We start from the raw sequence: 16,941 nt of genomic DNA, 5'->3' as shown, positions 1-16,941 counted from the left end.
CCTCCCTTGCACATTACTTGCGGCCTCCTCAACCACTGCAGGGAAAACCAGCTCATTGTAAAGCCCCTTTACGGCTTTGGCGCAGCCTCGGCCCGCGGCACGGAGCGGCGCCCGGCGCGCTGAGGCCGAGGTGGCAGCAGCGGGCCGCGCCGGCAGGGGGCGCCCCGCGCGCGGGCACGGCCCGGCCCCGCCGGGAGCGGGCGGCGAGCGGGGCACGGCCCGGCCCCGCCGGGAGCGGGCGGCGGGCGGGGCACGGCACGGCACGGCCCGGCCCCGCCGGGAGCGGGCGGCGAGCGGGGCAACGGCACGGCCCGGCCCCGCCGGGAGCGGGCGGCGAGCGGGGCACGGCACGGCCCGGCCCCGCCGGGAGCGGGCGGCGAGCGGGACACGGCACGGCCCGGCCCCGCCGGGAGCGGGCGGCGAGCGGGGCACGGCACGGCCCGGCCCCGCCGGGAGCGGGCGGCGAGCGGGGCACGGCACGGCCCGGCCCCGCCGGGAGCGGGCGGCGAGCGGGACACGGCACGGCCCCGCCGGGAGCGGGCGGCGGGCACGGCACGGCACGGCCCGGCCCGGCCGGGAGCGGGCGGCGGGCACGGCACGGCACGGCCCGGCCCGGAGCGGGCGGCGGGCACGGCACGGCACGGCCCCGCCGGGAGCGGGCGGCGAGCGGAGCACGGCACGGCACGGCCCCCGCCGGGAGCGGGCGGCGGGCACGGCACGGCCCGGCCCCGCCGGGAGCGGGCGGCGGGCACGGCACGGCACAGCCCCGCCGGGAGCGGGCGGCGGGCACGGCCCGGCATGGCACGGCCCCGCCGGGAGCGGGCGGCGGGCACGGCACGGCACGGCACGGCACGGCACGGCCCCGCCGGGAGCGGGCGGCGGGCACGACACGGCACGGCCCGGCCCCGCCGGGAGCGGGCGGCGGGCACGACACGGCACGGCCCCCGCCGGGAGCGGGCGGCGGGCACGGCACGGCACGGCCCCGCCGGGAGCGGGCGGCGAGCGGAGCACGGCACGGCACGGCCCCGCCGGGAGCGGGCGGCGGGCACGGCACGGCCCGGCCCCGCCGGGAGCGGGCGGCGGGCACGGCACGGCACAGCCCCCGCCGGGAGCGGGCGGCGGGCACGGCCCGGCATGGCACGGCCCCGCCGGGAGCGGGCGGCGGGCACGGCACGGCACGGCACGGCACGGCACGGCCCCGCCGGGAGCGGGCGGCGGGCACGACACGGCACGGCCCGGCCCCGCCGGGAGCGGGCGGCGGGCACGACACGGCACGGCCCCGCCGGGAGCGGGCGGGGCACGGCCCGGCCCGGCCCCGCCGGGGCAGGCGGGACAGCAGTCAGCGGGGCCGAGCACAGGGTCAGAGCCCACTGTGAGAACAGCATGCTCCCCTCTAGCGGGTTCTCTTCTCGTGACCATGGTCCACATGGAAATGCTGCTCAGCGGTCTGATCCTCAGCCCCGCAGGATGGTGGCGAAGCACCGTGGACCTGCAGCCCGCAGCAACCAGCCCTGCCCGTGAAGCCACACAGCAAAGATGGGCCCAGCTCACAGTGTGTAGTCAGCGTTGGGGGTATGAGAACCAACGTCTCTTCTCAATGCTTGTGTCTTACGTTTATTAAAGGTGTTACAGAACAATAGCCAGAGCATGGCAGTTTGTTACCAAAGATGTTAACAGTAGTAGAGAACAAAAGAGAATAAACAAACAACTTATTGACAAGCAGGTGTCTCTATTTTTTTCATTGTTGTCAGACAGTGATGCTGATTAAAGAGTGAGATATTGCCCCTGGAGGATACCAAAACCACATTTCTTCTCCAAGCGATCCCAAACTTTTGCTTCACAAACACTGGAAAAGCTAAGATATCACTGTCTCTTCAGGAACTTTCTTCCTTTTTGGAAAGTTGTCCACATAGCTTACAGACAAAACAGGAAATCTTGTACCAAACATCAGTAAACTTGCATTTTCACAGTAGCACTGGGGAGGGAAAAAAAAAAGTCTGTATCTTGCTCAAAAGGGATGAAATGTAACCGAACAACCTACAGCTAGCTGTAGGTCTGATTCTTTCAACACATTCTAGTTTCCAACTTACAGCAGAACAAGTCCAAAAGACAAACATGAGCTTACTCTGCTTCAGAGGACCTTACACAGTGAGTGAGACAAATATTACTATGGCTGCACTTTAAAGACAGAGTGAAGAAGTTTTACTCATCCATCATACCTTTTATTTTCTAGTATCAGTAGGTGACCATCTTTAAGTTGAGGGATAAGAATTAAGGGACATACCAGCTGCACTTTACAGATTAACAGCCACAGAAATAGAAAGCAACTATACAATCTCAGGGTTTCACAAAACTAGGTTCAATTTTGACACTTGACGCAACAAGATTAACTGCAACAAGTGAAGAGAGCTACATCTGTAAAGTGCTATTTTTGTTAAAAGTGGCTAAAAAAAGCACAGCTACAACAGATTTGGGTACTCAGTGGTAAGATTGTCGATGTCCTCCAAGTATTTCATTTCAGGCTCTGTGTTTTTTGATGAAATTGATGAGCCCATTTGTTGAGCTATCATGAGATGTCACTGGAGCATCTGACTCCAGTTCGGGCTCAATTTTCTTGGCAAGTTGTTTTCCAAGCTCAACTCTGTATTTATAAAAGCAGGAAAAGAAAAAAAAAAACAAAGGCAATATTAGTGCTAACAACTTACAGTATTTACTAAAGCCATTGATATTAAAAATAGATGCCAGTAAAAAATAACTTCCCAGTGAACATTACCCCTCAAAAATTAGTGTTGGAAGCATTCAACTCAGTGCCATTCATGAAAAACTGGAGTTCTCATAGCTCCTTAGCTGAGCAGACAGCTCAAATTACAGGATGTCTGAACATTTTGTTTTAAAAGTTGAGTCTTTTCACCTCAGTATTCACTTACATTATGCAGCCTGCATTCAGCTGGCTCCTGTTCACTGCTGAACATGACAATGCTCAGAACACTGAATTGTGTCACCCAAACAATGATCATCTGAGCTGCAGCCTGGAAGCACCCCCAGTACCTATCCAGGAATTACAGCCTCATCTGAGAACCTCAGATATTCCAACAGTGGCAAGAAACGAGACTGGTTCTACAGCATCCCCACATCCCAATTTTGGATACCATTCTGGAATTTCAAGTGTGGCAGTAAATGCTGTACTTACTCCTACCACATTCCTGATTTCAGAGTTTATAGCAGACATCAATACTAGACAGTCTGCTATTTTAAGGTTCTGCTACAGTGTTACAGAACATGTGTGGTAGCACAGCACCAGAGAACACATACAAATACTAAGGTAGCTCAGTGTAAAGTGATATTCAACACCTGTAAGAGCAAATGTGCTCTTCAAAACAACCCCTCACAGCATAGGCAGACTGAAAAAATCTTATTTCCCAATCCCTCTACCTAAGCCTACATACAGTATGTTTACAGTTCATATTACTACAGATTAAAGAACCTGATTAGCTCCTGATTAATTTTTTAAGTGACACAGTGACAGACTCCTCCAAGCTGCTGCTGCACACATGGAGCTCCAGCATAACCCTCAGTCACAGAGGCAGCCTGCATGAAACCAAAGGCTGCCGCATGCACAGAACCTCGGCCAGGAATGCTGTCTCTGCAGCACAGGAAAATTAAAGAGGTAATCAATCTTTTGCTTAACAGATGCCACTCAAACTCCTTACTAATCTAGAGGTAAAAATTCTTTTTTTGCACACTACAGGGAAAATATTTTCCTTCTAAGTTCTCAGAGCATGTGTTCAGCCTGCTTGACTGTCTTCCTCACTACTGCATCTTTTTTACATTCATAGTATTTTTCTAAACTCAGTGGAAGTCCTTTGCCAAAATTGTTATCTACAAGTCATTATGCATGGCTAACCTTTGCATAATGCCTTATGGCATGGTATCCTATCCCCAGAAAATCTGTCTTCATTTATAACTATCCCCTAATCAAGTGTTCTAAGTATAAAAAACATTTTTGATTGTCTTTCCTCTAATTCATGATAGATTCAAGAACCTGTCAAGTAGTATACAAGAAACAAACCAAGGAAACTTACCCCCACTGGTCATAACTGTTAATGTCCCAGACAACTCCTTGAACAAATATCTTGTGCTCATACATGGCTGTAAGGAGAAAGAGGTTTATCAATAAACTTGATCAGAAAGTCTTCATTAGCATTCACAGATGAGAAATGTATTTACTTACCAATAATGGCTCCCAGGGTGAAGGGGTTGAGTTTTGTAAACATGATGGAATTGGTTGGTCGATTTCCCTCAAAGACCTTTCAAAACAAGAGTTACATTGTCATCTAGTATGTTGTAAAACTTACATCAGAAACTTGCAGGTTTTATCTTCTTTAGAGTCCACACAGATCTATTTGCACTAGCAGCAAATACAAAGTCCTGAAAGCTTTAAAGGCCTTCAACCGTAAAATTGTAAAAAAACATGGGAGTGATACAAACACAAAGGAAAATGTGTCTCTAAGCACCATTCCTGGCTACTGTGGCTACAAGAAGTAACCAAAAGTCAGCAGCCCAGGGCAGTGCTGGGAGGGCCCATGCTTCCTGGAACACCTCCAAGGCTTCAGAGGCAAAGTGCTGCTCGCAGCCTGTTCCAAGTGCCCTGCCAAGGTCCCACTGGTGCCGCCCCATCCCAGCTGCCCTGCCCGCCCCCAGCAAAGCCCTCACTGCCATGGCACCTCCCGAGCCCCGGGTACCTTGTGGGGAAGGAGCTTCTCCAGAGCCTCTCCACTGAGGCCAGCCGCCTGAAGCTCCTTGCGAGCCTCATCAGCCGTCTTCCCCTTCATCAAGGCCTCAGTCTGAGCAAGGAAGTTGGCCAAAAGGATCTAGCAGGTGGAAGTAAACACAAATTAACACCTGCATAGCTGGAACAGTCGTACCTGGTGCTTGAACCCGTATCAAGACCTAGTCTAGACTTAACAAGTCAGTTTTAATGCTGTGGCAGTAAAACATGCAGCACTTTTAGCTATTGCTTCTTACTTCAGAGTGCCAGGAGACTTAGTTACTATTCTAAAGTACAAGTATCCAAAACCAACCAAGACAGTTCTGCAGAATCCTGCTCCTGCTGAAGCTAGCAGCAAGCCTCCCAACAGCACCAGAGGAGCCAGGACTTCACACCGCCCTTCCACACAGTATAATCTATGATTTTATCTCATGCTACACCATCTCATGGAAAGCCAGGTGCAAAGACTTTAGTCAAAGGTAACCAGCTAAGATGTATTTACTTATCTGTATGCAGGAAAATCCCCACAGCTTACCATACATGAATCCCAAAACCAATGCAAGGTTTTAACTTATTACACAGTCTAATGTCAGCCTGCAGACTTATCTGTGGTTTTGCCCTACCTGAAGATACAATAAGATTTTTTTACAGTTAAATGAAACCTTTTTTCCTCTACTTTTGTGAAGTTGTACTCTAAATTTTCACCTGTATTTGGTCTTACTTGACAAAAAATTACTATTACACAATTCAAATAGCACTTGCAATCTGAAATCATGACAAGACAAATTCAGTGAGTAAAGATGCAGTAAATAGTCAACCTGAACATGTTTCCACCTTTCCAAGTTCAGAAAAATCTTAGTTCATTGAAAATCCTTAGTCAGATGATAAACTAAAAACTAGACAGGTTAAAAACATCTGTGTAGAAGGCCATCACCCCAGCCATACCATTACATCCACCAAATTTTGAAATACTTGAAAGCTTCCTCAGAGATGGCATCACATCAGGTCTGAGACTGTTTCTTCCTACTCTCCAAGAACTACATTCCTTAGAATTATTCAAGGAATTTTAAATACTTAATTGCTCAACTCTTTCCAGCTTCAGTAGGCCCACAGGAAACATCACTGAGCTGCCCCAAGAGCTGTCACTGCAATTGCTTCAAAAATAAACATACCATTGCATTACATATTACTTACAACTTGCAATTATAACCTAGATATTTTTAAATCTGTTGTCAATGTTGACAGAGCCTCTTTGTATAGCTTCAAAGGAACATTTAGAAATATTACAGAATGCAATACCAAATAAGCTTCAGTGCCACGAGCCACAAGAAATATGGTCCCCTGACAAAGAGCTAACCTTGTGATGCAAGCCATTTCTGATGGGGTGCTGGGTCTGCACTGGGATCAGGAAGTCACAGGGAATCATGCGAGTTCCTGTAAAAAAAGCCAGGTGAATAACCGTGCATCAGGTAAGTCTTAGAAAACCTTCACTTCTACCCCCCATTTTCAGAGTTACTGGCAGGTTCAGTCACTTTTAAAAGCTTTACAGAAGAGCATTATTATTTGCGTCGGGGGAAGTAACAATACAGCTCAGTAGTTTCAGCTTTATTTGACCTCCTTATTGTAGCTAAAACCTGCATATTGTAGCCTTCACAACCCACTAATCACAGCAGTGTGATGCTAGGTTAGATAGGAGTCCAACCTCTAAACAACAAACTCCACAGACTCCTGCAGCTCTGCAGCCATCCAGACTTTAATGCCAGAACAATTTTTTAAGTTTGTTTACCTTGGTGAATGAGCTGGTAGAAAGCATGCTGCCCATTGGTGCCAGGCTCTCCCCACACAATAGGGCCAGTGCTGTAGTCCACACGAGAACCTTTCTTGGTAATGTATTTGCCATTAGACTCCATATCACCCTAAAGAAGGGAAGGGCAGGACCACTCAGTATCACTACAAGTTTCCATACATTTTCCAACTACAATAAATAGTGCTCGTTTATGGATATTTTCTAAGCACGAGGGATACAGCTGCTTAATTCACGGACATCAAGATAACAGAAGTATGAAGAAAAGTTGTCTTTATAAGCTGATATCGATCTTGGCACCGGTCTCTTTGGGCAATTGCTTACATGAATTAAGTGCAGTTTTATCTGAGACATGCATTCAGCACGCTGAAGCAGGGCAGGATGTTACCTACACCTGGCTGGAAGCAGTGCTGTGCCAAGCCCTACCTGCTGGAAGTAGGCGGCGAAGCGGTGCATGTACTGGTCATAGGGCAGCAGGGCGTGGGTCTCGCAGCCGTAGCAGTTGATGTACCACACCCCCAGCATGGCCAGCAGAACCGGCACGTTCTTCTCCAGGGGGGCAGTGTGGAAGTGATTATCCTGCATGACAAAGGAAAAGTTACACTTCTGATAAAGCAACCTTCACCCCTAACAACTCCTACATTGTTTTTATTGTTGTGTTGATCCAGTGAGAGCTCCCCACAAATTGTCATTTTAACATCATTGAGAGGACATGGGGAGCTGAACTTTAGAAATCAACCTGCCTCCCTTTCCTTACTAACAGCTGTTAAAGAGGAACGAATGTGAAACGGGCATCCCACACTCACCATCCAGTGGGCTCCTGCAAGCAGACTCTCAAAGTTGTCAAAACCTAACAACAGAAAGAAGTCAGTTTGTATTTACTATTACAACTCAGACTTGATTTTTCATATAAAGACAACCGTGAAACAGTTTTAATTCTTTGTATGTGCAAGGTTCCCAACTACTAATTGAATTTAAAGCTGCACTTAGACTTCTCCTGAATTTTGTATCTCATAAGCCAGACATTCACTCATGCTTAAAGCCCAGACTTCAGAGCAAGTCCAACTTCATGAAACATAATTCAAAAACCATTGCCTAAATCCCCATTCACGCAGAATGAGCAACTAGGAGGAAAACAGAGGCCTTTAATGCAGAGCCTGCTCTGAGGCCACCGTTTTAGGCAAGTTTGAACACTTAATCACAGCCAGTGGGAGACACATGCCCCAAAAATCAGGGCAAGGCTAGCATGGCAGGGATTGCAGCATTGGTGTCATGAGAAACAGCTCTAATAAGATATTCTCAAAGAAAAAGGCTACCTCTCCCATCCCTGCTCTCTCAACAATTCACCTGAGCTCTCTTTGCTCTGTAGTTATGGTATTTAAACCTCCATTCACCTTCCCAAATGGACAGTATCACTAAGGCTAGACTTTCCTGCAAAAACATTCTGATTCTTACACAGCATTGGGGAGGTGAAGTGTTTGGACTCAAAGCAGCAGCTCTACCTATAGCCAGAGGCCAACTGTGGGACTAAGAGGAAGAAGTGCAGATAGACTGGCATGTCAGCAGTCAGCACCAAATCTGTCTGACAGCAGCAGTGAACAGTTTATTGCAGATGAAACAATAAGGCATGGTTATTTTGCTCTTATAATAGGTTTTTCTACACATGAAAACTCCTATTCATGTAACTCCAAAAACACCAAACCCAATGGCATTCTTCTAACCCCAGTCTAAGGGAATTCTAGCTTTTGTCTAGAAAAATAAATGACATTATAGCTTCAGATTTAAACATCAGAAAGCAGTGATGAGGGAACAGATGTGATCATCAGGCCTATAGCCTAGACAAAGTACTGGGAACAAAAGGAATTAACAGCAGAAAGACACAGTTAACAATGTTAATCAGAGCTCATACGCAGAACTGGAGACAGGACTTTGGTGTTAGTGTGTGTATGCTTACAGATACTAAAAACCCTACTTCAAGTTTAGGAGTATCAGTTGCAAGGTCTGATTTTCAACACTGACACAGCTTTACATAAATCAGGCACTTCTGGTTATGTGACTAAAGCAACACAATTTGACTATTTGTCCCCCAAGTATGGAGTAGTTTCCAAAACTGTATTTGCAATACTAAAATATTAACATTTCCATTATATTCCAGATCATTTTACAGCACTCACATCCAAACACTCAGAGTAGGCAGGTAAACAGCATTTGCCCCAAATCTCATTCACAATCCACTGGTGTTAGTACACTCCATAGTTACATTCCTGAAGCAAACAGCAATTCTTGGCACGGTGACATCATGGGAATACCTACCAATATGCAGGGCAATAGAGAGACCAATGGCAGACCACAGGGAGTAGCGGCCACCAACCCACTGCAAAAAAGAGATGGTTGAGACAGAAGTGCAAGGCTTTTCCAGTCAAACTACTAGAAAACAGCAGCAGGTGTTTAGACTGTTGCCAGCAAAGTCAATACACTTTCTGTTGATAGTTCACTATATATTTGGCACAGTCAAGGGAACCTGCACTTTACCATGTACCCTAATGAATGCCTTTTTTGAGAGCATGAAGTTATCCTACTCGTCCAATTTTTATAACATCTGTTAAGGAGATAGCTTGATTCCAGTTCACTTCCAAAGCCTGAATTTGCAGCTTGTACAACTACTTTCATAATATCACTCCTCTACAGGAAAAGCCTGCTTCAGCAAAATTCTGACACTTGGGAAAGGTAACATCCCAAATAACTTCTGAACAGCAGCTCATTCGTCAGGATATTGTCAATGAGACATACCAACCTGTTTCTAATTAAGTATAAGGGCCAAGACTAAGGGCAGTATACTTAAAATATGCATTAGCTACAATATCTCCAATCAGGCTCCCATTTCTGATGTCTGACCTTTACCAGGCCTAGGTTATATACCATAGACTCCAACAGGCAAATGTCACGGCTTATAATAACTACTTGCATAGAATAATAAGCCAAGACTATATCCAGTTACTCAACAGCTGATTAGACAGCTAAGAACATAGAAGACTCCTCTTCAGACCTTTGACTGGAAGATTTTAACAGAATGGGCAAGAGTTCTCAATTTGTCTTTAGTTAAGGGTTTTCAGTATTTCAGTGCACTGAATACAACTCCTATAATTTAGGAGCTGCTGCTTTAGAAACTGCTTTTGCAGTTTCCAGACATCTAGTTGAAATCTTCTTAGTTGCTTCAGAAAAAGCTAACAGTTAACATCTACCACATAATATCAGACAATTACTTACATCCCAAAACTCAAACATGTTCTCTGGGTCAATTCCAAAGTCTTTAACTTTAGGCTAAAATAAATATGAAACAACACCGTAAGTAAAACCAACAGTCATAAAAAGCTTTATACCAAGCAAGCAAATACAAGTTTGGTATCTATTAAATAAACAATCCTACAACTACATCTATAAAAATGCTTAGCATCCATCACAAAAATTACATTTTAATTTCCAGAAATAACTATCACTACTCACTATTAAAAATCAATGACAAGCATTCATTTTTTGATGACTCTAAGTGGCCATATAGTTAAAGCTGGACTGACATTCAGTTTACATTTACCGGAACCATAATGTTAGTCCCTGACAGCCTGTCAATGACTGCAGTGTTCTTATAATTGCTATTAATTTTTCCACTTCATATTTCTGCCTGAAGCATGACATCAGAGTGTGATCATCATAAACATTTTTCAAATTGCCTGCACTATTTCAGCTCTGGAGTTTAGAATAACATTTGTTTATGTAACTGCAGTCATACACAACTTAGGCAATTAGAGGTAAAGCTCATTAACGAGTCGTTTCAAGCACAAGAGCTCTTGATTTCAGATTTAAAGCTCTAGCAGAAAAAGCACACATTTATAACCAAAGTCCAGTCTCAGTATAGTTCAACATTTTAGAAGTGTTTCAGTTACTCTGAGTAGAAGAAAAAGGCTTCCTGTCAAGGGGAATGCTAAAATTCAGTACTCAAGCATCATAAAATACAGGCTTCCTTACTAGATTTTAAGATAAGGCTACCTTAAAGGTACATAGGAAAAATTAACTAGATTGATTATACTTACAGCATTGGTAGACAAGGCAACAAAATGCTTGGCCACAGCTGAAGGCTTAATAAAAATAAACACAGTTAGATCTAGAATGTTAACTACTTTCATTTCTGGTTATAAAGCAGATGTGCTACCATTTAAACAAAATGCTGTTGACCATCATCAGTTGTTGTTAATTTGAAATCATCAGTGTGGGATTTGGCAGCATACCCAAAGAGAACATTCTGGTGATGTTCCCATCAAGCCCTGCAGCAGCATTCCCTCCAGAGAGGGGCACACCCTCTCCTTCAGAGTGTGTCACCAGCCTGGACACCACCGCCACTGCTCTGGAGCAGATGGAGCTCCATGTGCACCCACCACCCTTCCAGCCAGAGGCAAAAACCCCAGACAATGGGAATTACTGATAAACATCAAGCTCTAGATTCAGACTTCAGTTTTCCAGAAGGTGTTCCAGTAAACAAAGATGAGTTGTCTGAACAGTGATGTAAGGAGGAATTTCAAAGCCCAGCCTTCAAACTACTACAAAAGTACAACTACTCTGACTGGAACAGGTTACAGACCATCTTAATTACCTGAACAGGAAGTATCTGCTTTTTTCCTTTAAGAGTTAGGAACAGGAGAGAATGAGCCAAATACAAGGCTTCTATTCATAGCACAGCCATCTGCCATAGAAATGTCAGTGTGTTGTTCCAACCATAGTTTCATTTCTAGTTTTTAAAGTTTTGGCAATAACTTAAAGGTAGTGCCACACACACTAATCTTGTATTTTCATTACCAGTAGTTCTACCAAATTATTGGTTAGCTCTAAGGCAAACACTACACTCTATTACTTAACAGGCAAGATTTGGAGGAACAATGCATGAGAACATTTGTAATGAAAAACTAGTGGGTTCTCACTTTGATTGGACAAAATAGTCTGTCATTACCAAAGCACTGAAATGATCTAAGTACATCATTTGCTAAGCTTGTTTGGGCAGTTACTGGCTCTGCTCCAAAGCACACAGAATGACCAGGAAGAAATTACACAACAAAAACTGCTGCATTCTGTTACTTCAGCTACACATCTCAGACTTACATCATTAGCAGCACGCAAGAACCACTCTTTGGCCGTTTCTGCGTTGGTGATGGTTTCCTGTGTGGTGAAAGTCTGCACAGCAGGAAAACAAGCAGTAAGTAAAACAGTGTTCTTAAAATGGAGACAACTTCAGGTTACTAAAGCATCACATGTTCAAATAACCAGAGCACAGTGATTCTAGATATTCAGAATATACAGCTGCTGTCAGATTACAGAAAAAGCAAGCTTATGAATCCAGTAAACACTAATATTGCAAGATTTACCCATTTAATTTTAAACTAGCATGCATCTGAAATTGGAATAATTATTCCCCATCTCCTGCCTTCCCACTCCCCAAACTGCTCTCTAAAACCTTGAGATTAAAGTCTTCCATTTTAGTCTTTTACTAAAAAATTAAAGTTTTACTGTTCAACTGAAAACAAACTAACTAAACATCTAAACAGGATAACCCAGCTGGACTGTCCAATTGTTCTTCAATTCCTACTTCTTCATGGAAGAACATTAATTTCTGCCAAGACTCTTGTCATCATTTTTCTTTTGCTGATTAGAGGAAAATATTTTCCTGCTTCATGAAGTGTGCACAGAAGTTCAGTCATGCAGTTTTGCAAGTATCTACAACCATTCTGATTTACTCAGCCATCAAAATTTAGCTTTACGGGTGAACACTAGATTCATCCTACTCTCATCCATCTCCAGAAATATTTCATTATGAAACATAAGCCTGTTATGAAAAGAAAAAAATGCCATTCATCCTCTTCCAAATATATCCAATTATCTAACTACAGTCTGGCAAATAAACTCAAGTGTTACTTTTTCAATTTGGCAGCTTTCTAAGCCTTTGAACCGTGATCCCTGGACTCAATTATTCCAAGTGACCACTAGCATTACTTTGTGCAGTTTCCCTATTACTCCATAAGTTGTTCCTCGGCTGCAGCAGTGCCAAGATAAGATAATGAGCATGGCCAACACTGCACACATGTTCATTTGTTGCAGACTGTCTCCAACAGCAGAGAGGTTCTACTATGCTTTACAAACAAAGGCAACCCAAGTTACATAACCATGAAGTTTGTCTCCAGCTCTTTCCTCTGCTCAGACAGAAGCACTCCTCAGAGGGAGAAGGTTGCTGGCAATTATTGCTTACAGAGTAAGTTCTTAGCAAGGCAAGACTATTCAGTCTGTAATCAGAAATAGGTGTCATCTTATGAAGTACCAGAAGACTATCTTTATCTCTTTCAGTAAAGCAGCTTAGTATTGACAGTGACATTTAAGTTATTTAGGTGAAGGTATTTTGTGACTACCCTATAAAATGGAGATTCCTAAAGTACATGCAATTCATTAATGCAAAAAACCAGAACAATTAACAAGTACACTGCACTTAAAATAAAGGATTGAGTCCTTTAGGAATTAAATAATATCCAGAATTTCAAGGAAAATACTACATTGGATCCTACACTCCACCTACAGAGAAGTGCAGGAAAACAAACTTTTGTCAAAAAAACTAAAATTTGCATTGACTGAGAAATAAACCCCAGACAAGAAATCATTCACGTGTCTTATTTATGTTAAGTAATTTTCAGCACTTAACTTAGAGATCCCCAAGAATTTCAGCAGCAACACAACCTCGTACTGCAAGTTTAGAAAGAATCACAACAGACCTGTTTAGAAATAATCCACACTGGAAGTCCCTGATCTAGATATTCCTGCAGACAGCCCTCTCTTCTGACTGAATTCTTTACCAGCAGAGCAAGCCACAGGCAGTGCTTGTGTCAGACATACCTTTGATGCAATGATGAAGAGAGTAGTGTCTGGTTTGAGTTCAGCCAGGGTTTTGGCTATATGAGTACCATCAATGTTGGATACAAACCAGACACGAGGGCCTCCCTTGGAATATGGTTTCAGGGCTTCAGTTACCATCAGAGGGCCCTAGATAGAAGCCACAATTAGATTTTATCCTCACTGCATGTACACAAAGATGGGCAGGGTGTATAGAAATCAGGGGCTTACCAAGTCAGAGCCACCAATCCCAATATTGACCACATCAGTGATTGCCTTTCCAGTGTAGCCTTTCCATTCACCACTACGGACTCTCTGTGGGGAAAAAAAAAGTAATTACTATTTTATACTTAGACTAAAGCTACCGACGCTAACTGGAAACAGGCTTTGTTTTCAGGTATTGTTGTAGAAGGCTGCCAAAGACAGCTTTCAAGGCTCTAGACCTTAAGGCCTACACTCAGAGTTACCTTCTTAGCTAGACATTGCATTATGTCTAAGATAGAAGTAAAAACACACTGCAACATCAAACATTTCACAAAGTTAAAAATCTCCCCCTTCTGTGTGGACTGCTGTAGCATTTACAGTGTTTGCTAAGGCAAGAGACAGCTATCCAAAAATGAAAACATCTTGGGCATTAAACTATGTGCCACAAATATTTGAACCTGAAGCAGTTTTTTAAGTGTCTTTAATTAGAAAGAGTTTCACTAACTTAACTGGAAGACACTATTAATAAAGCCACAGAGATAAGAGATTGAATGGCAAACCAAACATTCTAAAAGCTTTTCTCTTTGCAAGTATGCTTTGCATTAGGATTTATTTTTGGGTCGAACCTTAACAGCACATAGTACAAGTTCCTGCTCTATTTCTGTTCTTTAAGCATCACTGAAAGTTCCAAAACAAAATTACAAAATTATTAAACAAACTTCACATTGAATTTTGTCCATCGTCTACCACCTATGCATTCAATCTGTTCCAATCACAAAAGCAATCTTTCTGGTATCATGAATACTTCCAAGTACATTCCCCAATTCTAAAGCAATTTTTCTACATAGCACTCAGTTATGCTGATACTTGCTCTCCTTCACTACAATTATTCAAGCTTTTCATTTTTCCAAACAGAAAATCCATTTTCAGTAACAGCATTCTTGTACCTCATAGATGATATTGCCAGTCTTAAAATCCTATCCACTAAATAAGTCAACTGACACCAGCATCTTTGTTAATATTTTCAAGAAACTGCTTAACATGATTTTTATTTTGCAGAGAAGATATATCTGCATGGAAAGTGATATTCCCAGGTTCCGATAATTGAAAAACCATAGAGCAAGCAAGAAGATTGGCAGCAGTGAAAACGCTTGTTTTGCAGTATCAAAACCTTAATCAGCTATAAATTCAACAGTGGCAGACACCACAGAATTTCCACTGCCATTCAACTCTCACAGCATATGAGCTAAGTACCAAATTCACACCAACTGCTGTCAGTTACTGTAGTTTTGGCATTTATCATTAAGAACAAAACAGAATGCAAGCTCATTCCACATAGGTTAGAAGTATGAGCTGGCAGTGAAACAGGGCACTACCACCTGGGTAAGACACACGACAGCAGCCAAGGAGGCCCAGGTCCTCACAGCCTTGTTTAAAATGCATTTAAACCACCCAGGTGGGTATTCTGCAAACAGAACAGAATCAAAGTAATTTGACCTAAAAACAGAAGGTCCTTATGAAACTATTTAAATATAGCATAATCAAATTGCAATTGAGCTGGGAACTTCTACCTCTCTCCTGATTTTACACAAATGTTAAGAGGCACTTTCTACCTGATGCAGCCGATTTGTTGAAAAGTTAGCAAGAAATAAAAGTAATATTTGAATGGTACTTAATGACTTACAAGACTTCCAAAGTACACACAAGACTACTGCTGAAGGAGCAAAATCTAGGGAGCCCATTAAAGAAAAACTCAACTGAAAACAGGAAGAGAAAAGTGAATCAATAAAACCAGCTCCAAATCCATGCTCAAGCCAGAACTATTGTAAACCTTAAAAAGGACACAATAATTCATGTGAACCAGTCTACAATCAATGCTTCACAATCCACATGTAAGAATCTGGCTGTGTATAGAAGAAATATATAAAAAATAAGCTATTGTGGAACTATACCTGACAGAAGTGTTTCATTTTGTCCAATACTTTGTTTACTTCTGGAACAACATCTTTCCCATCCACAAGGATTGGCACATTGGAGCGATTTCTCAGAGCAATGTGAAGCACAGCTCGGTTCTGAAATAAGGGAAAAAAAAAAAAATCAAGATGAGGCTCTTTCCAAGCTACACTCCAGGGCCTCAGATGCCTCATCCAGAAGGGAGTACAACCACCAAGATTTAAAAATCCTTGAACTGGGATTAGTAGAGCAGAATTTTCAGTGTGTGCATACACATGAGCAGCTACCTCAATCACACTCTCACTTCACCAGCTCAGTGCAGAGGGCTTACAACAGCACAACATGCAAAAAAATAGTTTACTTGGGAAAAAAGGCTCAAAATCCCTTTAAAAGCATTTAGAGATTGAGGTTCAGAATTCAGCAACATTCACTATGCAGAGATCTTTATTTTGGCATGCTTTAGGTATACAAGAATGAAAGTGTTTCTTATTGATGACAATACTAAAAAACCAATTACAACAAGCAGCTGAAGTTATTTTCTCAGGCATCTTCTCAATTATCCTGAGTAGTCCATTTCATACAGGAAGAAACAAATAATTTAAACATTTGACAAGAAAGGATACAATAGCCACATCCCCTATCCACTGCCCACAATTAAATGTTGCCTCAACACTTGCACACCAAATACGTAGGTAGTAGCTGTGCTAGAAGGCAAAAAGTCTCTTAGCATGCACAGTTTTATGTTACTTCTCCACAGTTACACAAGTCAAAGCACTGAAACCTGGCCTGTGGTTCAGCTGTTTAAAAGCTTAACAGTTTTAATCCAGAATGAAGGAATTAGTCGATACTAATGAACAAATAAAAAAAAAAAAAAAAATCAGTCTGCTCTACCTCATTGTTCCTTACTGCAACAAGAGCTACTGGGAGACAAAGACAACACAGACAACATGAACTGCCAAGTTATGATTTAAATACCAAATGCTAATTCAAAAAATCACTGAGTTTGTGGTTACTGACTTGGAATACAAAAAAACCTCTCTCACTTGCTAATTAAAGTATACCCACTCAAATTTGGGGTGAACAGAAATTTTTTTGCAGCACTCAGCCATGGAATGGTATTTGGTAAGTACTGCTCACTATCAGGCTTGAAGGAGGCTTTGTCTAATCAAGAGCAGTCCTACTTGACCTGATCTCTACAGTTAAGCAGAAGTAGTCTCCAAACATCACAGAGGCTATGAAGACTGTCCCCATGATGAGTGGTCAGAGGAGTTACCTTGTAATGCTCTCTGTA

At 43.6% G+C, this 16,941-nt stretch overlaps 1 protein-coding gene across 1 annotated transcript in view; it reads right to left on the bottom strand.

The window, feature by feature from the left end:
* Positions 1 to 1,589: 1,589 nt before the first annotated feature.
* The window catches only part of GPI (glucose-6-phosphate isomerase), a 28,575-nt gene continuing 13,223 nt past the window's right edge, over positions 1,590 to 16,941 (bottom strand). The window contains exons 4-18 of the mRNA XM_040075083.2: positions 15,650 to 15,769; positions 13,725 to 13,808; positions 13,497 to 13,643; positions 11,721 to 11,792; positions 10,661 to 10,705; positions 9,840 to 9,893; positions 8,886 to 8,946; positions 7,379 to 7,422; positions 6,999 to 7,151; positions 6,555 to 6,684; positions 6,126 to 6,202; positions 4,743 to 4,871; positions 4,232 to 4,307; positions 4,083 to 4,149; positions 1,590 to 2,641 (exon numbers count right to left, since the gene is read on the bottom strand). Coding sequence (XP_039931017.1) covers positions 2,518 to 2,641; positions 4,083 to 4,149; positions 4,232 to 4,307; positions 4,743 to 4,871; positions 6,126 to 6,202; positions 6,555 to 6,684; positions 6,999 to 7,151; positions 7,379 to 7,422; positions 8,886 to 8,946; positions 9,840 to 9,893; positions 10,661 to 10,705; positions 11,721 to 11,792; positions 13,497 to 13,643; positions 13,725 to 13,808; positions 15,650 to 15,769 — 1,383 coding nt within the window. The 3' untranslated portion in view covers positions 1,590 to 2,517. The remainder of the gene's footprint in view (positions 2,642 to 4,082; positions 4,150 to 4,231; positions 4,308 to 4,742; positions 4,872 to 6,125; positions 6,203 to 6,554; positions 6,685 to 6,998; positions 7,152 to 7,378; positions 7,423 to 8,885; positions 8,947 to 9,839; positions 9,894 to 10,660; positions 10,706 to 11,720; positions 11,793 to 13,496; positions 13,644 to 13,724; positions 13,809 to 15,649; positions 15,770 to 16,941) is intronic.

The sequence above is a fragment of the Hirundo rustica genome, chromosome 11 (genome assembly GCF_015227805.2).
Source record: "Hirundo rustica isolate bHirRus1 chromosome 11, bHirRus1.pri.v3, whole genome shotgun sequence".
Taxonomy (NCBI): Eukaryota; Metazoa; Chordata; class Aves; order Passeriformes; family Hirundinidae; genus Hirundo; species Hirundo rustica.
This window is presented reverse-complemented; position numbering and strand designations above follow the sequence as displayed.